This window comes from Mastigoproctus giganteus, chromosome 1 (assembly GCF_048544385.1).
Source record: "Mastigoproctus giganteus isolate SK-2022 chromosome 1, ASM4854438v1, whole genome shotgun sequence".
NCBI classification, from domain to species: domain Eukaryota; kingdom Metazoa; phylum Arthropoda; class Arachnida; order Uropygi; family Thelyphonidae; genus Mastigoproctus; species Mastigoproctus giganteus.
The window spans coordinates 245,419,878-245,440,999 of record NC_143575.1 but is presented as its reverse complement, the minus strand read 5'-3'; the positions used below and the strand labels follow the sequence as shown (position 1 = coordinate 245,440,999).

At 38.6% G+C, this 21,122-nt stretch overlaps 1 protein-coding gene across 1 annotated transcript in view; it reads left to right on the top strand.

Moving 5' to 3' along the window:
• LOC150091724 (uncharacterized) overlaps positions 1-21,122 on the top strand; it is a 515,450-nt gene that overhangs the window by 123,490 nt on the left and 370,838 nt on the right. The window contains exon 5 of the mRNA XM_090369463.1: positions 20,527-20,678. Within this exon, the coding sequence (XP_090225589.1) occupies positions 20,527-20,678 (152 nt within the window). The remainder of the gene's footprint in view (positions 1-20,526; positions 20,679-21,122) is intronic.

The window sequence follows — 21,122 nt, the reverse complement described above, 5'->3', positions numbered from 1 at the left end:
GCTTCCCTGCGTATATTTCAAGATTATGAGAGTCATAGTAGTAGTAGTGGCATGTGATGCAAGAAAGCAAGTTTATGAGCTTATGCAGCATCAGCCAAAAAAAAAAAAAAATAATAATAATAAAAAAATAACACTATTCCCTCCAAATGCCTGTCCAGTTCCTCCTTAAATTTATTTAACCTATCAACTTCCATGACGACAAATGGAAGATTGTTCCAGCAATTAACCACCCGCTGGCTAAAGGTTTTGACAACATCAGCTGGTCTATTGATTTGCTGTGGACCTTCGGGTTGCACAAGGGATCTACATGGGAAATTGTCTCAACCCATCTACCCTAGCATCTACCGAGGAATATATTTTGAGTCCATATTTGTTGGGCTTTGAAGGTATATACTGTTTGAAACCGCATTTTCCTTTGAAAGCCTCTAATTTCTCATCAATAGTTAGATTCTGACCCAGAGAGTAACAAGTCTTGCAATTTTTTTTTACAAATCCAGTGAAAATCTCTCTCTTATGGGGCGATCATGTTTTCTTCTCTCATCCCTGGTTGTTCGATCATCGAATCTTATACACCCGATGAGGAACTTGAATTGTCTCTGGTTCATTACTAAGTGAAATTTTTCAACGCCATTTCCGTCAGTTCCCCATAACTCTTCCAATCTCTGATTTGATTTGTTACTCTGAAGTGCTCGAGCTAAATAAAGAAGGCCAGTGAAAGCTTTTATCTAATTTTTTTCTGTAAATTTGGCATCTCTTTCCTGATTGTAGTTTGACCGAACAATTTGAATTTATTGATTTGTGTATTCAACAATTTTATCTAAAATTTTGTCAGTAATAAGGCAGTTCTGTGCTTTGGAGGACATGCTGGCATTTCTTGCTTGACCAATCCAGGTAATTTTGTTAGAAGATTTTGAGATCTGCACCAAATTTTTTTTGATCTGTTGACTTTCTTCCATTTTGTCAATTTATCTTTTCCTATGAAAGAGTATCTTTTCATCCTCTTCTTTGCAACTTTGCTCCTCTGATGTAGCATTTTGTGCACTCCAAGTTTTCTCTTATTTCAACGTAATCCTCTTCAGATTCTGTCCCGTCATCAATGCTTTCATCACTTACTTCCTCAGATTTGTAAAATAATAAGGAGAGTTTACCTCAGTATAGTACGTAGAACACTTCCGTATGATACTCTCCAGAAATTAAAATGAAAAAATCGAAAAACTTATATTAGAGTAAAAAATAATTAAAAACCAATTTAACACAATAAACTAGCAGGTTCTTAAACAGGGGTTTAAGAACCTGCCACAATAAATCGAATTAGGGTACAGGCTAAGGATAGGATAGATGGCAAAGATGACTTACAATACTACACCAACCAACAATAGTAATATCAAAAAATACTTTTTCTGTCCCATATGTTGAACAGTGGCACAAACAGCTTAATAGATTCTTTAAAGATACTGAATTTAAAATTGTGGCCAGGCCAATACGGAAATTACACACTATACTGAACAATCGCTCGGTTCTTTCTGCGTTCGCAACACAAATTAATGACCTAGTATACAACATTTCTTGCGGTGATTGCGACTCGTCTTACCAAGGTTCGACGCGTTTTTCTCTGAATATTCATGTAAATCAACATGAAGCCTCAGTTCGTGCTTCTCGTTCAGCAGCGTCAGAATTAGCCTTTCATGCTCACTTTTTTATTTAACGAGGCCAAAATATTTAATGTCCAACGTAATTATACGCAACTATTAATTGCAGAAACTGTAGAAATTAAATTACACGAGAATTCTGTTAATGTTCGTCGGCCATATTTGATCTCCGATGCGTGGACCTTTACGTGCATGCCCGAAGACAAATAATCAGTATTTAAGTTCCATGTTCAACCCTATTTGGTAATTTTCATTCCTGTGATCACGACATACAGTCGAAAAGCATTGTCAGCTTCAGGAAGGAAAATCGTTTTGAATATTTTCATAAGATGACTTACAAAATCCATAATTTTTGTCTGTTGCTGTTTTGTCACTATCTTTCTCATGTCAACATAAGAAAGCATAATATCATCAATGCCTCTCTTAATTTTCGTACTCGTGTGAAAGTCGGAATCTTCTCCTTCGGGAACTTGGCTGCTTTTAGAATCTTTGATATATCCTTGTTTTTTAGTTCAGGTTTCTTCTACTATTCATTTTCTTCTTCTTCTTCACAAACATTTTTATTGGAATCTAGTAATTCTTTTAATTCCTCATTTTTTTTAATTCCTCCTGATGGGAATGAATATGTTCTAAAACTGCTTCCTGCCCTATATCACTAAATCCCTCACCTCCAATAATGTTTGAAAGTTTAATAATTTTCTCAACTTCTGTTAGAATAATATTTAGGATCTGTGAGTCACTTCCTGTTTCAGGGAGTAGCTTCTTCCAACAGGTCTTCAAAGTTGACTTCTTCATTTCAGTCCATGACTGTTCGATTATTTCAATACCTATTATTATTATTGTGAATTCAACCCAATATTAGCACATGTTTTTATCCAGAAATTTTTCAATTTTATCAACAAGATTTGCCAAGCTTCTCTTTAGATAATGAGATTTAAAAGTCGAAATGATCCCTTGGTCCAGGGACTGTAAAATTGATGTTGTGTTCAGAGGAAGAAACACAAGTTTTACATTTGGATTGCAACTGAGAAGTGACACTGGGCGATTTGAAGTATTGTCTAAGATAAGGAAGCACCTTGAACGATAAATTCTTATTTTTCAGAAATCCATCAACTTCAGGTACGAAACAATGCTCTGACCAGTTACTAAACAGCGAGCCAGTCATCCATGCTTTTCTATTTGATCGCCAGTAAATGGGAAGAGAGGATTTATTTTTGCCTTTCGAAGCCGTTGGGTTTTCTGAACGATAATATACTAATAAAGGCTTGCGATAAATAACTTAGTTACACAGTGAAAATTTCAACTTTCGAGATCTTGAAACGAATTACCAAAAAACAATGTGTTATTGGGTTTACATTATGATATTTTTCCTATACGATGGTGTCTCTGGAACTGATTAATATTGTAAAGCAGAGTACACCGTATTGTATAGCTACGCACGTGGTTTGGAATACGGTATTTATGAATGTTTAATATTCATTTTTTGCAATTAATGTTCATATTTTCAATTTTGTTGATACTTGGGAAAAAAACTCGTAAACCCAGGAACTCATAAAGCGAGAACTGGCTGTATATGGTATATTATATATATAACTATATAATATCGGTGTAAATACACCATAGTTAACCCATAAATTTGAACTGCGTAAGTAGTTCAAATTTATGGGTTAAGTTTTCAGTACTTAACATAATTAACAACACAAAATTTCAGTACTTAACATAATTAACTATTTCAGTACTTAACATAATTAACTATTTCAGTACTTAACATAATTAACAACACAAGAACTAGAGTAATGAAAGAAGAGATTTGCTTGTTATAGTATAAAACCCTATACCCATATGGACTGAATAACAAATTCAACCAAAAATACGACTAATAATATGAATGATATCTGTGTTTATAATATGTTCTAAATAGCCAAACTACACAAATCAAAAAACAAAAGAAAATATGCTAAATCAAAAACAGCTAAGGGCAACCGAGAAGGAACTTCATAGATTTATTTAAAATATGGGACACTGATCCTATAAACATTACTTCAATACATAATACACTTTTCAGTATTAAACTTAGTGCACTCAAATCCCTAAACAGGAAAGCCAGTAATTATGACTTTATATCTAGTCACCTTATGCATATCATACAAGACATTAGCAAATTCAGAATCAAAATTTTGCATACCAACAAGCAACCAGAAAATTCTATATTCGTTCTATATTTTCAAAACAAAATAATGGATAATTTGGATATACATAAAACGGTCAAACTATGTAATGATCTGCTACCCATTAATAACATAAATATTAATATCAGATTTAAATGTGCTAGACCATTTGGTCTAAAAGCATGTAATTACAAAATAACAGCTACCAACCTTCACAACATTAGCAGTGGACTAGATATATGTGTTGGCAAGAGGCCTTCTTTCCGCAGATACGTAGACCCTAATCATAACCACATTATAACTGGTGACTTAAATATAATCCTGTACCCCGAACTTAGAGATATTTTATCACTAGGTTTTAAGTTTCGGCCCAACCTACCGATAAAAAAAGTCAAATCAAAAAACAGAATAAAAAAAAAACAAAATTAGAATGAGCAGTGGCCTGGAGGGTGGAGTGTTGGGGGTTTTGGGGACTGGTGGGAGTCATCATGAAACACATAAATACATTGGCTGTGTTAAGGTAACTAAGAATAAGAATAGGTGCATGTATACTTGCATGTACACCAATGCTAGAAGTATAGAAAATAAATTTGATGAATTTGAAATGCTGGTCAAGACATCAAAGGCAGATATAGTTGGGATATCAGAGACATGGTGTCACACAGATATAAGCTGTGCAGAATTGGAATTTGAAGAGTACAATGTGTATAGAAAGTATAGGAAAGGAGAAGGGGTTATGCTGTTAATTAAGAAAAACATAAAATCTAAGGAAGTGCATCCAGTTGACATAGATGTACAGTGCAATGTCGTGTCAGTTTGTTGTAACATAAGCACTGGGAAAGCAAAAATGAGAGTAGGAGTGTGTTATAGGCCTAATGACTCGAATGAGTACAATGAACAGTTGTACAGAGAAATAGAATGGGCCAGTAAATCAGATTGTGTTATAACGGGGGATTTTAACTACCCAGATATTGACTGGAACTTGTGGATTGGTCACTCGCACACTAGTAAGACTTTTGTGGATTTATTGGATGATTGTTTTTTGCAGCAACTTGTTCAAGAAACGGCAATACTCTTGATTTGGTTATCAGCAGTGCTTATTCATGTTTAAAGAATTTGCAGATGGATGTCAAATGAACTAATGAGACTTGTGGCAAAGAATAAAAATGCATATAAATTATCAAGTGACACAGAAGCCTATGGCAGTTATAAGTTAGCCTGTAATCAAGTCACAAAGCAAGTTAGGCAAGCGAAAGCTGATTATGAGAAATCCTTGGCAAAGGATGTAAATAAAAACAATGCACTTCTTTACTTACGTAAACTCTAGAAGGAAGGAATGAATCAGATTGGTCCACTTGATGTTGGTGGTTCGATTGTTGATGATCCTGCTCTGATAGCTGATAATCTGAATGAGTATTTTGCAACTACATTCACACGAGGAGTTATTAAGGGAGGAAAATGCTAGAAGTTTATCAAACTGTAACAGGATGCTAAATGATTTTGTAATAACTGAGAGAAAAGTGGAGGAGAAATTGTTGAAGTTATTGTTGGGGCAGATGGGATCTATCAGTGATATTAAAGGAGGTGTCAAAGGAAGTGAGCAAACCGTCAGCCATAATTATGAGAGCATTCTTGGACTCAGACGAAGTCCACACAGACTGGAGATGTGCAAATGTATTCCCATTCACAAAGGGGGATCTAAGGGTGACACATATAATTACAGGTCAGGAGCATGGGTGCAATAGCACGCGCTCTTTGAGTAGACCGGGGTTCAAATCCCTGACTGCTAAATACGGTCGATCTGCCAACTGGACCAGCGTGGCAGATTATGGTCCATTTCCCTCAGCATGAATTGTTGAGGAGGCTTTCATCCTGCAGTGGGTTGATAATGGCTGCAGTTTACCTTTTTACCCATTATAAATGCCATAAAAAATAACAATATAACACAAATAGAAACATTTGACTTTAATAGCTTACTCAGAATTATCAATCTCAACAATTTAAAAGAAGTTCTCAAAAACTATATGTGGAACACCAAAATGCATGTCCAAGTAGTATCCTACTGGGATTCCCTAATGTATTTTTAAAAATTATGTATACAACAGAACCTCATTATACCTGGCAGTGAAAGGCACCCCTACGGGAAGTCCAGTATCATGTATAATTGCAAACCTTTACCTATATTCAGCAGAAAACACATTTCCAGATAACCTCTTAATGTTCAGATACATTGATGATTTATGTGTATTTAACTGTCGAAATTTCATTCGGCATTACAGCAGACTATATCCAGAAGAACTTGCACTGGAAAAAACTATCTCAGATACCATGGAAAATTCCCTGGATCTCAAAATAGAAATATTCCACAATACTACAGATATAAACGTATATAACAAAAGAGACGCTTTTAACTTCAACATGGTCTGCCTTACAAACTGAGAATCCAACATATCTAAATCAGTACATGCAAATATCATTCTATCCCAATGCCTCAGGATTGCTTCCATTTGTAATAAAAGTACAATTTGTGCAGCAAACATTAAAGCATTGTACAGTAAACTGGTCCACAATAATTTCCCTATCACTTACCTGAAGTACCACTTTAGGAAGGCTATAAATATAATTAACTTCAAAAAACTCCTTCCAGAACCCATCAATTTAACAATCAATTTAGCACCAAGTTAACAACCATAAATTGTGGTTTCAGATTCATAGGTCCTAGAGCTATGTATATTATGTACAGGGGTGTCTGGGCTAGAGGTATCCAAAAATAACAGCTTATAATGCAAAATCCACTCATTATATTTTCTCAAATGAAAGCACAGTCGATAGGAAATCTCTCCAAGATTTGTTTCATCATATTGTCAAGGTCACTGGTGCAGGCATGTCAGCGGTAGTCACACATGCGCAAAACCAGCATAAGAATGGCTATTGCCTCAGTCCCTCAATTGAGATGTGGATGCCACAGCAGAAGGTACAGCGTGTGCTTTGGTTAGTTGAATTTCAATCAGTTATGCGTGCATGAAGGGAATGGAAGGGAAAGACTCTAAAAGAGATGGGAAGTTTGGTTTTGCAAGCTGGGAAACACCCGAAAAAGTGTGTGACCAATGAGATTGCGGATTGGATGTGTGAGTCATTCTCTAGTAGCCCACATAAGTCAGTTAAACTGGCTAGTAATGAACTGCAGATTCCTCGTTCAACAGTTCACGACATTGTTCACAAACATCTCTGTTTGCATGAATACAACTTCAACTTCTTCAGCACCTTAAGCCAGATGATAACCGCTTAAGAGCTGATTTTGCTGCTGGGATAATCAGCCATATTGATGACAGTCCCAATTATCTTGATCTGTTGTTATTCAGTGATGAATCAACCTTTCACATTTGCGGGAAAGTTAACAGACACAATTGCTGCCTTTGGGGTACTGAGAATCCTCACCAAGGGATCGAAAATGAAAGGGACACACTAAAAGTCATCTTCTTAGGAGTGCACAAAAATGGCATCATTGGTCCTTTTTTTTTTTTTTTTCATAGTGCCTACAGTGACAGGACACAGATCTTTGCTGTCCCACAGATTCTCCCAGGTTTCAGCAAGATGGTGCTCCACCACACTTCCATCGAGATGTTACCACGTTTTTGAACAACAGTTTTCCTTGACATTGAATCAGAAGAGGAGGTTCAACTGCCTGGTTGCCTAGATCTCTGGATATGACTCCATTGGACTTTTTTGCATGGGACTTTATTAAAGACTGTGTGTACCAGAAAAAAGTTCGGGACTTGGACGATTTGAAACAGCATATCGTTGAAGCAGTTGCTCTAATAATGCCTCAGATGCTGGAAAACACTTGACAAGAGCTTGAGTATTGTTTTGATATATGTCGAGCTACAAAAGATGCCCATATTGAACTTTAATAACTTTCATAAAAACTATCTGAGTTGCTCTGAATAATAACGAAAAAATTATTTTAATACACCTTATAGACGCTGAGATATATATGTGTATTTTTGGATACCTCTAGCCTGGACTGATTTTTTGGATACCTCTAGCCTGGATATGATTCACTTTGCTTTCTTGTTGTATTACGGCCTGGAAAACCTGTACCCTCCAGCTAGCAAACTATAGTGTATCAATTATGTATTTATATATAAAACAGTGTGTGTGTACAGGGTGTTTCAAAAATATTGGTACAAACGTTTAGGGGAGGTAGGTAACATCTAAAGGAATGTGAATTGCATAGGAACCCATAACCGGAAACGTCACCGTAAGTCGGTACACAGCGCTGTTCATCAGTTTGTGAGAGGGAAAATTTCTGGTTTACTCATTCAAGCAGTAGTCGCTGCACGAAGAGCATGCATCGATATACGAACTGTGAGCTGGCAGACATGTACCTAGTATATGGATTAGCAGAGGGCCCACACGGTGTGCCCCCCATGTTGCACAACATCGCTTCGCAATAAATGTGTGGCCAAGTATGGTCGGTGACTGCTTAGTCGGCCCATACCTGTTACCATCCCGCATGAACTCCGCTAAATATCAGATCTTTCTTGAACAAGTTCTACCAGGGTTACTTGATGATGTTCCAGCAAATGTGAGATGCAGCATTTGGTTTCAACATGATGGGGCGCCTGCCCATTATGGAAGGTGTGTTCGTGATCATTTGAATAGGCGTTTTGGCGTCGATGGATTGGCCGTGGTGGACCCGTTGCCTGGCCCCCTAGGCTGACCTGATTTATCGAGCCTTGATTTCTTTCTGTGGGGGGGCCCTCAAATCTATCGTGTATGAATCGCCTGTGGAGACAGAAATGGATCTCGTGGCGAGACTCATCTACGCTGCTGCTACTGTCGAAGAAACTCCGGATGTGTTCGACAGTGTCCGCCAATCCATGCTGCGTCAGTGTCATGCATGCATCGCGTCTCATGGTGGAACCTTCGAGCATCTGTTGTAACATCATGAAATGCATCCATCTCATACTCCATTGTTAATATTATGTCAAATAAATGTTTGCCACTAATTACTGTCTTGTGTCATTTCTGTTTCTTGCGCCTCTGCTACTACTTTCCCGTTACGTTTCCGGTTATTGGTTCCTATGCAATTCACATTCCTTTAGATATTACCTACCTTCCCTAAACGTTTGAACCAATATTTTTGAGACACCCTGTATATATATACAGGGTGATTCACTACCAGTGCAACAAACTTGCAGGAGGTGTAAGGGGCATAAAGACGAATCGGAATCACATAGAATTGCAGGGTCCGATTTGCGAACCGTTTCTGTTGAAGAAACCAAGTAGCAAAAGTCCTCCGGAGTGGATAATCCACAGGCTCCAGTGATTGGACAGTATGAACTCATTTGGTTTGTTGACAGTATCCTCCATACAGTGGATTGGGAAATACCCAATCATTGGCCTATCGCTCGAGTACTCGTATTTGGATTGCCTTCTGCAAGACGTAGGACATTCTCTTCATTGTCTGGCGTCCTCGTCGTTCGCTCTCGATTCATGGTACACCTCGTGAAACAACCAGTCTCACGTAACCCTCTCTGCACACGTGCGAAAATCATATGATGAGGAGCACGCCCGTGAGGGAAATGTTCCTGGTACAAGGGCAGAGTGGCGCACCTGTTACAGTCTGCAGCTCCATACTTGAGGTGCATGTCGGCCAGTTCAACGTTTGAATACTCGTCCATCCTACTGCCTCGGGAACCAGTTCGCAAATGCTGACTTCCAGCGGGATCGCTGTTCACGCGACCTCCCGTTCAACGCCCTCTACCACATGACGAAGGCATTTGGACCCTGCAATGCTATGTGATTCCGATTCGTCTTTGTGCCCCCCCCACACCTCCTGCAAGTTTGTCGCACTGGTAGTGAATCACCCTGTATATATACACACACACACACTTATTAAAAAATTAAATGATACGTGAAAATTGGAAGAATATACGTGATAATCGGAATAATTAATATGTACTGTTATATGTACATACTAACTAGTTGACATTTCTGTTCACTGACATCTGTGGGTGGGGGTTAGAATTTAAAACAGTAAAAAGATAAGCAATCAATAACAAACAACACGGCACACACAAATTGCGAGTAACACGATATGTGCAAGTGAGAATGGCGTAACAAGTTTTCTGTTTATACTCCGGCACGACCACCAAGTCAGTAAAGTTTATAATAAATCGTCAATACCAATATTTATCGTATTTAGTAGTCACGAGCTTGAACCCTGGTCCACTCAAGGAATGTGTGCTCTGCACTCTGGTTCCCGACCACTCAGCTATGTCAAAGCTTTAAAAATAGGAATGAAGAGAAGATTCTGAAAATTAATTTTTTTATGATTGAAGAATTCATGGAAGTGTAAACACATTTCACCATAATAATCCACAGAATTCCAGCTGTCGGTATTATCACAAATTCAGTAAGATCGAGTTTACTATCCGTTTATGATAGATTGCGCTAACAGAAAGGCCCAATAAACAGGTGACTGCTAATTGTTTTTATTGTTTTATGGTTGTGACCTCCAGTAATCCGACCGAACCACTTGGTACGGTCGGAGACAATCATAGAGTAATCTCCAGTGCTGTGGTCTCCTGCCCCGATTGAAATGCATGTTGTCCCAATTAAGCGAAGTAAACCGTGGCTATAATCTAATTGGGTTCTGTTTTTTAAGATTTGCCCCAAATAAACGGCTGCCCCGATTAACCGGTGGCCCAAATAACTGGAATCCACTGTATAATGTATTAATAACAAGTGGTTTTAGTGAATAGTAATAACGGCTTGAAAAGAATGATAATTAAAAAATTGGTATGGATTTTGGACAAGGGGCACTGCAAGTAATAGCAGAAATAGCCAACTACCATAATGGAATATAAATAAGTGGATTAGAGTATAAATGGAGTGGATTAGAGTATAATCTGTTGACCACATCAGATGTATTAACAATGAAAAAAATTAAATAGGTACCTGTAAAATAAAAGTTAATTAAAATAAAATTAAATAAAAATGCATATAGTACAGGATTGTTAAAATTAAAGTATTCCTATGGAGAGGGCTCTGGAGCGAGTTCTAAGGCTTGTACTGAAGATAAATTTGGACAACAGGTACAATAAAGAATGCGCTTGCCATTTATTGGAAAAAAAAAATTTGTCACTATATGGTGCTGTGGCAATACAAATCACTTGAACGGCACTACAATTGTTCAAAGTGTAAAGTGTGTTAGTTGTATGATGGCACCAGGGGTTTTCCCCCATCTCTGCATTGTATTCTTTGCGAGTGACACAGAACTCTGTGTGTGTAGCTGGCCGGGCTAGCTGGGTGAGTAAAATGCCTGCCTGGCAACCCAAAGGTCGCTGGTTTGAATCCCGCCTCGGGCGTGGATCAGAGTAGATAATGCAAAAACTTTGGGAGGTGCATTATGGCCACAGAAGCCGATGTGCTAACAAAAAAAAAAAAAAAAAAAAAAAAAACCTCTGTGGAGGCCAGATTTAAAAAGTGTGTGGAGTTGTCTGTTGTGTAGTGTTATGTTCTGTTATTTCTCTGACCATTTAGCCATTGGGCCCGTATTGGAACCACTGTTGCCCACACTTTGCCACGAGGAGGCAAGTCAGGTACCTAGTAGATTATTTAGACGTTGATTAGAATTTGGCGACCAAGTATACCCCTGTTAAGGGGTGTACTTGGTCAGTTTAGTGAGGGGGGAAACTGAAGACTGGGGAGAAAACAGATAGAAGGATAGGGACGATAGAGTAGGCATCCCCAAAGAAGTCAGTTGAGACGAGCCCACCAGGTGAAGTATAGGGGGAGGCAGGGAGGAGAGGAGACAGAGACCTCCCCCACCCGGAGATGGGGTTTTAAAGGGAACTGGGTTAGAGTACCCAGTTCAGATTGCCAATGGCATTTCAGCAGCAAAGCCGCAGAATGTCTTCATCGCTGATGATTGTCGTGTCCAAGTAGTGTCGAATCCGGTAGGAAGGTCAAGCTGCCCATCCTGCTCCGGGGATAGGATGTGTTAGCTGGCAGTGGGGAACTCACCAGACGAAGGGGTGGGAGAGACACACATTTACTTCATTCATAATCTGCATTCTCACTCTACTTGCATTCTATTTTTTCTTTTTCTTATACAGTGGATTCCGGTTATTTGGGCTACTGGTTAATCGGAGCAGACGTTTATTTGGGGCAAATCTTAAAAAAACAGAACACAATCAAGAAAATAGCCAGGGTTTACTTCGTTTAATCGGGGCAGGAGACCGCAGCATGTGGTTCGATTGGATTTCTGGAGGTCACAACCATAAAACAATAGGCGCCTCCTTAGCCAGGTGGGCAGGAGCAGCAGTGTGTAGCACACGCTTCTTGATTAGACCAAAGCTCGAGCCTGTGACCACCAAAAACGGAGGATGCAGTAAGGTTAGGAAATGACCACCGCATATCCCAGGAGCAATATGGCCTTAGTTGCTAATGCTCCTAAAAACCAAATAACAAACATAAAACAGTAAAAACAATTAGCAGTCACTGTTTATTGTAAACAGATAGTAAACTTGATCTTATTGAATTTACAATAATACCGACAGCTGGAATTCTGTGGGTTATTATGCGAAATGTGTTTACACTAACATGGAATCTTCAATTGTATAAAAAATTAATTTTCAGAATCTTCTCTTCATTCCTATTTTTAAAGCTTCGTAACTTATTACTCCGTTCTCACTTGCACTTGTGTTATTTGCAATTTGTGTGCCATGTTCTTTGTTATCGATTGCTTATCTTTTTACTGTTTTAAATTTTTAACCCCACCCACAAATGTCAGTGAACAGAAATGTCAACTAGTTAGTATGTATATATTGTACAGTGAACCAATTGTAAGGGGGGGGGGGGGTCGTATTTTTAACTATTTACGTGAAACTTCGGATAATTGGGGCAGCCGCTTAATCGGGCCAAAATGCACTAATTGACTGTATTTTATATATATACAGTGGACTCCCGCTAATCCGAACATTCGCCTAATCCGAACACGTTTCGGTCGGTGGAGAGGAAATTTTTTAGTTCGCAAAATATACGTTTTTTGTATTTTCCAGTTAAATTTAAATGGCATTAATGGTACAAAAACATTTAGAATTCCACAAAACAATTGTAGTTTATTGTAGTACTGTACTAATACAAAATTAATAAATCAGTGTTTGACATGGCCTATTAAAATTACAGATCTATACTTACACACCAAAACAGGAGCAAAAGTCATTTTTCAGAAGTAACAAACTCTGTTAGTTTCTTTTGATGTAATGATGAAAATCGGCTAGATGATGCTATGTTTCGCCACCGCTTCATAAACATGTAGTCCCGGTGTAGCGCTGGGATGTTGTTCTAAGTAGCGTAAAGCGAGGTCACGGGCCGCTGTCGCGTCTGTGTGCGACACAAGTTGTTCCGCAGAAACACCGGGCTCGTCATCACTCCCGTCATCATTCTGCTTGGAGTCTTCTTGGGTGACAGCTGCCACGATGTCCTCATCCGACAGGTTTTCATGACCTATTCCATCCGCTGCAATCCACTCGTTAACGTCAGATTCTATTGCTTCCTCGCACCCGGGAATTTCCTGTATGAGCTGAATTAATTGTTCTATGTCATTATTTTCGTCAGAGCTATCGACAAAGCTGAGAGAGGGCCATAATTTCTTCCATGATCTTTGTATGGACTGCTCGGTTACACCCTCCCACGACTCAGCAACCCAATATACAACATCTTTTAAGTTCACTTGTTTCATTTTCTCATGTAAAGAAAGTGAATTGGTGTTATCTTCTATCAAGGACCTAAGATATTTCTTTTTGTATGTAAGCTTGATAGACTGTAACACCCCCTGGTCCATAGGCTGTAATAACGGTGTTACATTAGGCAGTAAAAAAGCTGCCTTTATATCCCCTGATGTCAACTCGGAAACGTCTGGGTGGGAGAGGAGAATTGTCGATGAGGAGAATGGCACGGGGTGGCAAATCATTTTCATTGCTGAAACGTTTCACTGCTGGGACAAATTGATTATGAAACCACTCAATGAAAAGCTGTCTATTCATCCAAGCTTTTTTTTGACTTTTATAATGAACTGGAAGATTGTTAATGTTCATATTTTTAAAAGCTCTCGGCTTCGCTGATTTACCGATCATCATCAAAGGTAGCTTGTGATTTCCTGAAGCATTACTAGAAGCTATCAACGTCACTCGCTCCTTATTCATTTTAAAACCTGGGGCACGCATTTCTTGTTGAGATGCTAGACTTTTTGTGGGCAAAGCCTTAAAATTTAAACTTGTCTCATCAGCGTTATATATCTGCTGAGGTGAATAATGTGGTACCAAATCAGCGAACTCACCCAAATATTTCTCTGCTGCTGCAGCATGATCAGCTGATAATTGCTCCCCGGTGATCGTTAGCTGGCGAATCCCATGGCGCTTCTTCCAGCGATCAAACCAACCGGTACTCGCACTAAATGATTCATCACCTTTCATTAGTTTGTTGAGATGAATGGCCTTTTCTCTAACAAGAGGTTCACTTAGGGGTGTTCCCCTTCCTCTTTCCTGAGTGAACCACGTGAATAAGGCTTCATCAAGCTTGTAAAACGTTGAGGGCCTTACTGTTTGTCGATTTTCAACTGATTTTTCTGAAGTAGAGGTACAAAACTGCTCGATCTTTGCGCGGTTTTTTTTCCAGTCAGTTACTGTGGCCTTGCCCACTCCAAACTCTATTGCTAATTTCATTGCACTTTCCCCCTTGTCCAGCCTTTTCAAAACTTCCAGCTTATCTTTCAACGTACACGTTGTGTGTTTCCGTTTCGTGGCCGTTGTGGCAGCAGACTGAACTAAACTAAACTATAAAATGTAATGTAGAGCGAAGATATAAACATTCACGTTTAATGCACAATGTCGCGTGCAATTAGTCATAGCGTGGAGGGGGGGGTTTGCTTCCGGTGTGTTACGCTCGCGTACAAACGCTAGTAGGCTTACTATACATTCATTCCTTAATAAACCAGACCTGTTTTACTGCTTGCTTCTGCATTATTGCAGTTATTCGGCTAATCCGAAATTCTGCTAATCCGAACAGGGCTCGGTCCCAATTAGTTCGGACTAGCGGGAGTCTAGTGTATATCTTTTTTTTTTTTTTCTCCTCTCTTCTTCCAAGTTTCATATATACACACTTATTTTTTTTTCTTTTTATTTTTTTCTCACTCACACTTGTTCATCTTTTTCTCACACACCGGGGGGGGGGGGGATACAGTGATGTGTAGCGTAAATTTAAACTAGGGTTAGTGTGTACTTAACTGTCGCATTTATGGTTTGTGTTCTTTTTCTCACACACTTACACTTTCTTTCATTCTTCTGGCTTTCATTTCATTTATTCAAATCTTGCTTTCTGCACTGCCCTCTCTGGGCACTCTACTTACTATTATTCTTCAGTTGTTGTGCAGGCCAAGCCGCAATTTTTTGCAGGCAGGGGAGAATGCAGTGATAGTGTTTGTGTTAGTAAATGTTTGTTAGTATATATAAAGCAATGTAAGTTATTTTTAACTTTGTATTCTTTCGGCTAATTACATTTGCCATTCACTCTCTCCCATTCACTCTCTCTTTCCCTCGTGCTAGGTCACTCTTTCTTTCACTAAAACTGCCATTTATTTCCTTTTATCATAATTCCTAGTTCACTCAGTGCCCAGCCTGTTCATTCTGTTTTTCATTCTCATTCATTCTTTTTCATTCTACATTGCATCCCCTTTCTACTAGCTTACTGATATTTTTCAGCTAATCTGCTTCCCTGGTTGCCTGTACATCTCCCTCCCCTACACAGTTACTTATTTGGTGTGGGGCCCCAGGTTCCTACACATGACAGGGTAGTCCTGGGCAGTTTTGTCATGTCAGGTTTCTGTCAGGGTGCAGAATATTGCAATCCTGACAGTTTTTAAGTCATCATCTGGGCGTAGTGGGAAACTTGGGCAATTTTAACTCTCGATTATTGTTTAATTGCCAGGGGGCTGAATTGTCATTCTTTGGATAGTACTGTGCATTTCAAATACTTTCTGTGTGAAAGATGTAAAGGCTTTATAATTTTCCTCTTCTATGATGAACAGATGTTCTTCTTCCCTGGGAAGGGGACAATCTGTGCTATTAGCTCTGTTGTGAGGATGTCATAAATCATACATTCATATACAGTGTGTGCCCAGTCTTCACTCTTGCCGCAGGCGCAGTTTGGGTCATCAGTCAGCCCTAAGGAGGTTAGTTTTGCCTTTAGGAAGCCGTGACCTGTTAATATAAATGTTGCAAAAAGTCCAGGGGCATACCACTTAGGTGGCTTTGGGCAAACAATTGCCACCCATGCCAGAAACCTTTTGGTAACCAGACCTCTGGTTACCAAAAGTGGGAGCAGGAAACCAGACCCCTGGTTTCCTGCTCCCACTTTGTTTCCCATAACTAATGGAGCTTTGTGGCTATTCTTTTTTTTTTTTGAAGGTGTTGGTTGTATCAAGGGCTATCCCCAGAATTTCTGTAGGTATGCCCTTTTTAAATCTATAATACAGTCCTCTTTTGGCTACTTCCAGATAAAGTGTGAGAGCTCCAGCCGGCAACTGTAACGCAGGTGTGCTTACTGTGCGACATGCTCTATTAATAGTGAGAAGTATTGTCCTTTGTATCGATTCTAATTTATTCCTATTTCTTACTATGGCTGAGCGGGTGAACCACGCACCGGCTCCATATATGATAACATGTAGGAACATTGCACAGTATATGATTGCCAGGGTCTTTCTTTCAAGCCCCCAGTCTGCTTGACTGATCTTGGCAATCATACCTGCATAATTTCTCACTTTCTTCGCCAAGTAGATCAAATGGGGGTAAAAAGTTAATTTTGAATCCAATACCACTCCAAGATATTTTAGTTCTGTTATCATTTTTATAGTGGTTGTGTTAATTTTGATTTGTGGACGTCTTCTTATGTCCAAATTGCCTTTTAGAAGTATTTGTTTGGTTTTTTCAGGCGATATTTTGAGCATGTGCATTTGTGCCCACTCCTGCAGCTGCAAGAGGGCTGCATTTGATCTTTGCTTTACAACCACTCGTGTGTTATCTCTTACAAGTACAATTGTTCAATGTGTCCTCCATTTTGGTCAACAACAGTTTCCATTCGAAGAAAAGCATTTTCTACGGCAGAACGTAACATGTCAAGTGGAATAGTCAGCACATGACGCTAATGCTGTCCTTCAGCTCTGCCAGAGTTTGTCATCCTTCCCGATACACCTAGTTCTTCAAAAAACTCCTCAACCAGAAGTCGCATGGGGTGAGGTCCAGTGATTGGGGTGACCAAGATGTCTAGAAACAACGGCTGGTGATCGATTTGTCTGTAAAGTGTTACCTTAGCAATCTTTGGACACAACGGTGGATGTGACGGAACAGGTGCTGGGTCCAGTCGGTGTTACCTGTTAAAAAAAATATGCCCAATCATGAATGTGGCTGTAAATCCACACCACAGTGTCACTTTTGGAGAAGGAGAATGCAATGGGGCCTCTTGGATAACTTGAGGGTTTTCTGTTGCCCAAATGCGACAGTTGTGCGTATTCACTTGTCCATTTAAGCAGAAGTGGGATTCATCACTCCAAAGGATGTTCCATGGCCAAATGATATCCAGTGTCATTTGTGCCAGAAACTGCAGTGCGTATGTGAAACGAATATCTGCATCACCATGCTTTAGCTGCTGTAGCATGTGCATCTTGTAAGAATAGTACTGCAACACCTGACACATTACTAGCCTTACAGTGGAATACGGCATGTCCACTTCACGAGAAATAGCTGGCACACTTGCACTACCACATGGAGATTTTTTTTTTATATAAAAACTCCAAAGACGAGAGGTATTAGAACCTATAGTACTTAGTACCACACTTGGGTCTTGAAAGTTAACCAATTACAAAAAACAGTTGGCAAACCATAAGATGGAAGCTTGTTTAGATGACCTTTATGCCAAACACGATCGAAAGCCTTTGAGATGTCAAGAGCAGCTGCTTGTGTTTCACTGAACTTTTCCATTGAATTTGTCCATAAATGGGTAACATAAGCCAGAATATCACCAGTGGATCAACACTGGCAATTGTTGATTAGATGGAAGGTTTCTAGATAGTTTTAAGAGTTGGCAGTTAATTGATTTCTCCATTACTTTAGAAAGAGTAGAAGTAATTGCAATAGGATGGTAATTGGAGGGAACTGGCTGGATATGATAAAATTTCCAACCTGAAGGAGAAACACTTTTGGAATAAGAAAGTGAAAAATGGCGGAAAAGAGCTGGAATAAGTTCAGGAGCGCAGGTTTTAAGAACAAGTGGAGAAATACCATCAGGATCTGGAGCTTTCTTAGCATCAAAATTCGTCAAAATCCTTCAGACATCATTTTGACAGAAGACCACAGGAGGTATTGAATGGAGCATGTTGGGAGGTTTTACCAAGATCATTAATACATGAGTTGGAAGAAATATGGGATGCTAGCAGGTCAGCTTTATTCTTGGCTGAAGTGACAACAGAACCATCTGGTTTCGACAGAGGTGGGAGCAGAGATGGGCAAAAGTTGTGGCCAATAACTTTGGCAAGGGACTAGAATTCTTAGCTACCATAAAGCAAGAAGCAAGTTTTCTACTCTTAGCCCGTTCAAAATCTAGTTTGGATTGATTAATAACTGCTTTACAATTGTTGCGAGCTTTTGTGTAGGCAGATAATGAAACTAAAAAAATGGAAACAAGCTAATTACGATATGCAACATTCTTCTCTTGAACAGCCTTTGCCACATTTATTGGAAAACCAAGGTTTAGATCAAGGATGAGATTTTAAAGTGGAATGTGGGATAAAGGATTCCATTCCTACAAGAATAATTTCACTGACACGATCTGAGCAAACGTTTACATCAGAAGTTTTGAAGCTTCTGATGTAAGAGATAAAGATATGAGATAAAGGCTACATTGGGTAAGAGACAATCACCACATTGTGATCTGAGGTGCAGCCTAAAGGACCACTCACTTTGACCATGTACTTAGAAGGGTTATTTGTAAGAAAAAGATCAAGCGTTTTGGCTGTATGCATAGGATTGTCCAGTATTCTTGTAGGTAAATGAACAATCTGAAGGTTATTAGTAATTGCAAAAGCCTCAGCATCTCGACCAGCTGAGTCAGTATGACTAGAAAACGGAAGCCAGCTGAGTTGTGAACATTAAAATTACCAAGGAAAATTACCTCACTGTTAAGAATGTTGGACTGGAGAAAGTCAAGTTTCAAAGATTGACTTGATAAATCCATGACAGCCATAGCCACATCTTCACCTCGAGAGTAGTCCACTCGGTTTTGACCTCTACCTGGTTGAACACCAAGATGTCCTATCGCTTCAAATTTTGCAATCATTTTGCGGACAGCACAGTCATAGGTCCACGCCTTATGTGCTTCTGACGCTGGAACTCTCTGTAGCTGCATTGTTGCTGTTCTGATAGTACAGCTTCACTAATAGCACCTTTTCCTGCAACATTGTTTGCATTGCTGCTATAGTGCAGGCAAACATCTATTGTATGATTTTGAAGAGACTGCTTTGCTTTTATACAGTACAGTAGTGCTGAGTTGTGGCGCTGTGGCAATAACTTATGATTACGCAAATAACGTAAGTTATTCGCATAATCGTAACTAAGATAGTTACACGCCATAGAGTGACACATTTTGTAACTAATTTTTTTTTCCCAATAAATGACGAGCGCATTCTTTATTGTACCTGTTGTCCAAATTTCTCTTCAGTACTAGCCTTAGAACCCACTCCAGAGCCCTATACAGAGGGATACTTTAATTTTAACAACCTTGTACTTAATGCTATAGATCCAATGATTTTAACTTCGTCATCAAGGGTCAGCAGCCAAAACCAATGGAGACATAGCAAGAAACAAGGCTTCTGTTTCTGATATGAAATATATGTAGCAAGAGGTAAAAAAAAGTAGGCTCGCGTATATTTCATAGCCGACCCAACAGAGACCAAAAAGGAAGGAATAAAAACCAGATCAAATTTAAAATACAAATTAAAGTAAAAATTGAAAATTAAGATAAGATTAAATAAAAAGAAATAAAAATAGTGAGCCACCCAAGAGAAATTTAAAAACAAAAGTAATGTAAAATGCAAGTTTAATTTTTCATTATTGCAAGTTTTTAAAACACCCTATATGCCAAGCTAAATTAAAATGAAGACTTGTGAATTACTCAGAACGAAGACATGAGAAGAAGTGGACTTACATGTTGAAAACTACTTGTAAGTACATTGAAGTTAACAGATTATAATCCTTGAATTGGAAAATTATTTTTAATACAATGCATATTATCAGTTATTGAAAATTGGAAGGCTAAAACCATATATATATATATATCCAGGTTTTTCCTTTTGGATGCTAGCAAGATTTAGGTTCCACATCATGCTTAAAGAAGTGTTGTAAGGCAGATTTAGGGCATAAAGGTAGATTAAGACCAAGTTCATCTTGTGTATTGTTTGTATTGCATGTCTTTTAGAAATGAGCTTTTAGATGCAACAAATGCATCTTTAGAGGTTTGTTGTATCTAAAAGCTCATTTGTTCTAAAAGACATGGGAAATTTTTTAATTATAGTAACCAAAATGCCTATAATAGAGAGAATTCTAATTTCATATCTTATAATATATTTATAATTTTTTGGTATTCTCTAGATCAAGAAATGGGCTTGCAGAATTGATTTCTTTGCTTGAAGAGAGTACTTTTAAGTTACATAAAGATGAATCATCTTCAGCTTGTAGTGAAAATGGGGATAGTAATCTTACTGAGCTTAGTGCAGGAAACATATCCAAAGGAAATATTGCAGGTATCTTTTATTTTTTTTATCGCACTTCTAGTAAATAAACCTGTCATAAACATTAGGGTTCAGTTATTAGTGTATAAAACTCTTATGAGAGGAAGAATGTGAATATGGTAAGATCACACTTTTCATTAGAGTTACATTCCTGAAGTGTTTGCGAAGTGCTTATCCGTGACAGCATGGATAACATCGCTGCCTCTAACACTTGTAAGTATCAAACAGTACCAGAATGATTGTGCCTTTATGCATATGTATCAAAAAAAGTACCCCAAGTGCTGTGTCATAATGCATACAGGCAGTCAAGTTTTGTAAAAGTAAAGGCACATGAAATAAACAACTGTTCAATATCAGCACACTAACTGAACTTGGAGCTATTTGCAGATGGGTTTTTGCTTATAAATGTGGTACACAATTTTATTTGTTCTTTGCTTGTATTGAGTTTAGTTTATA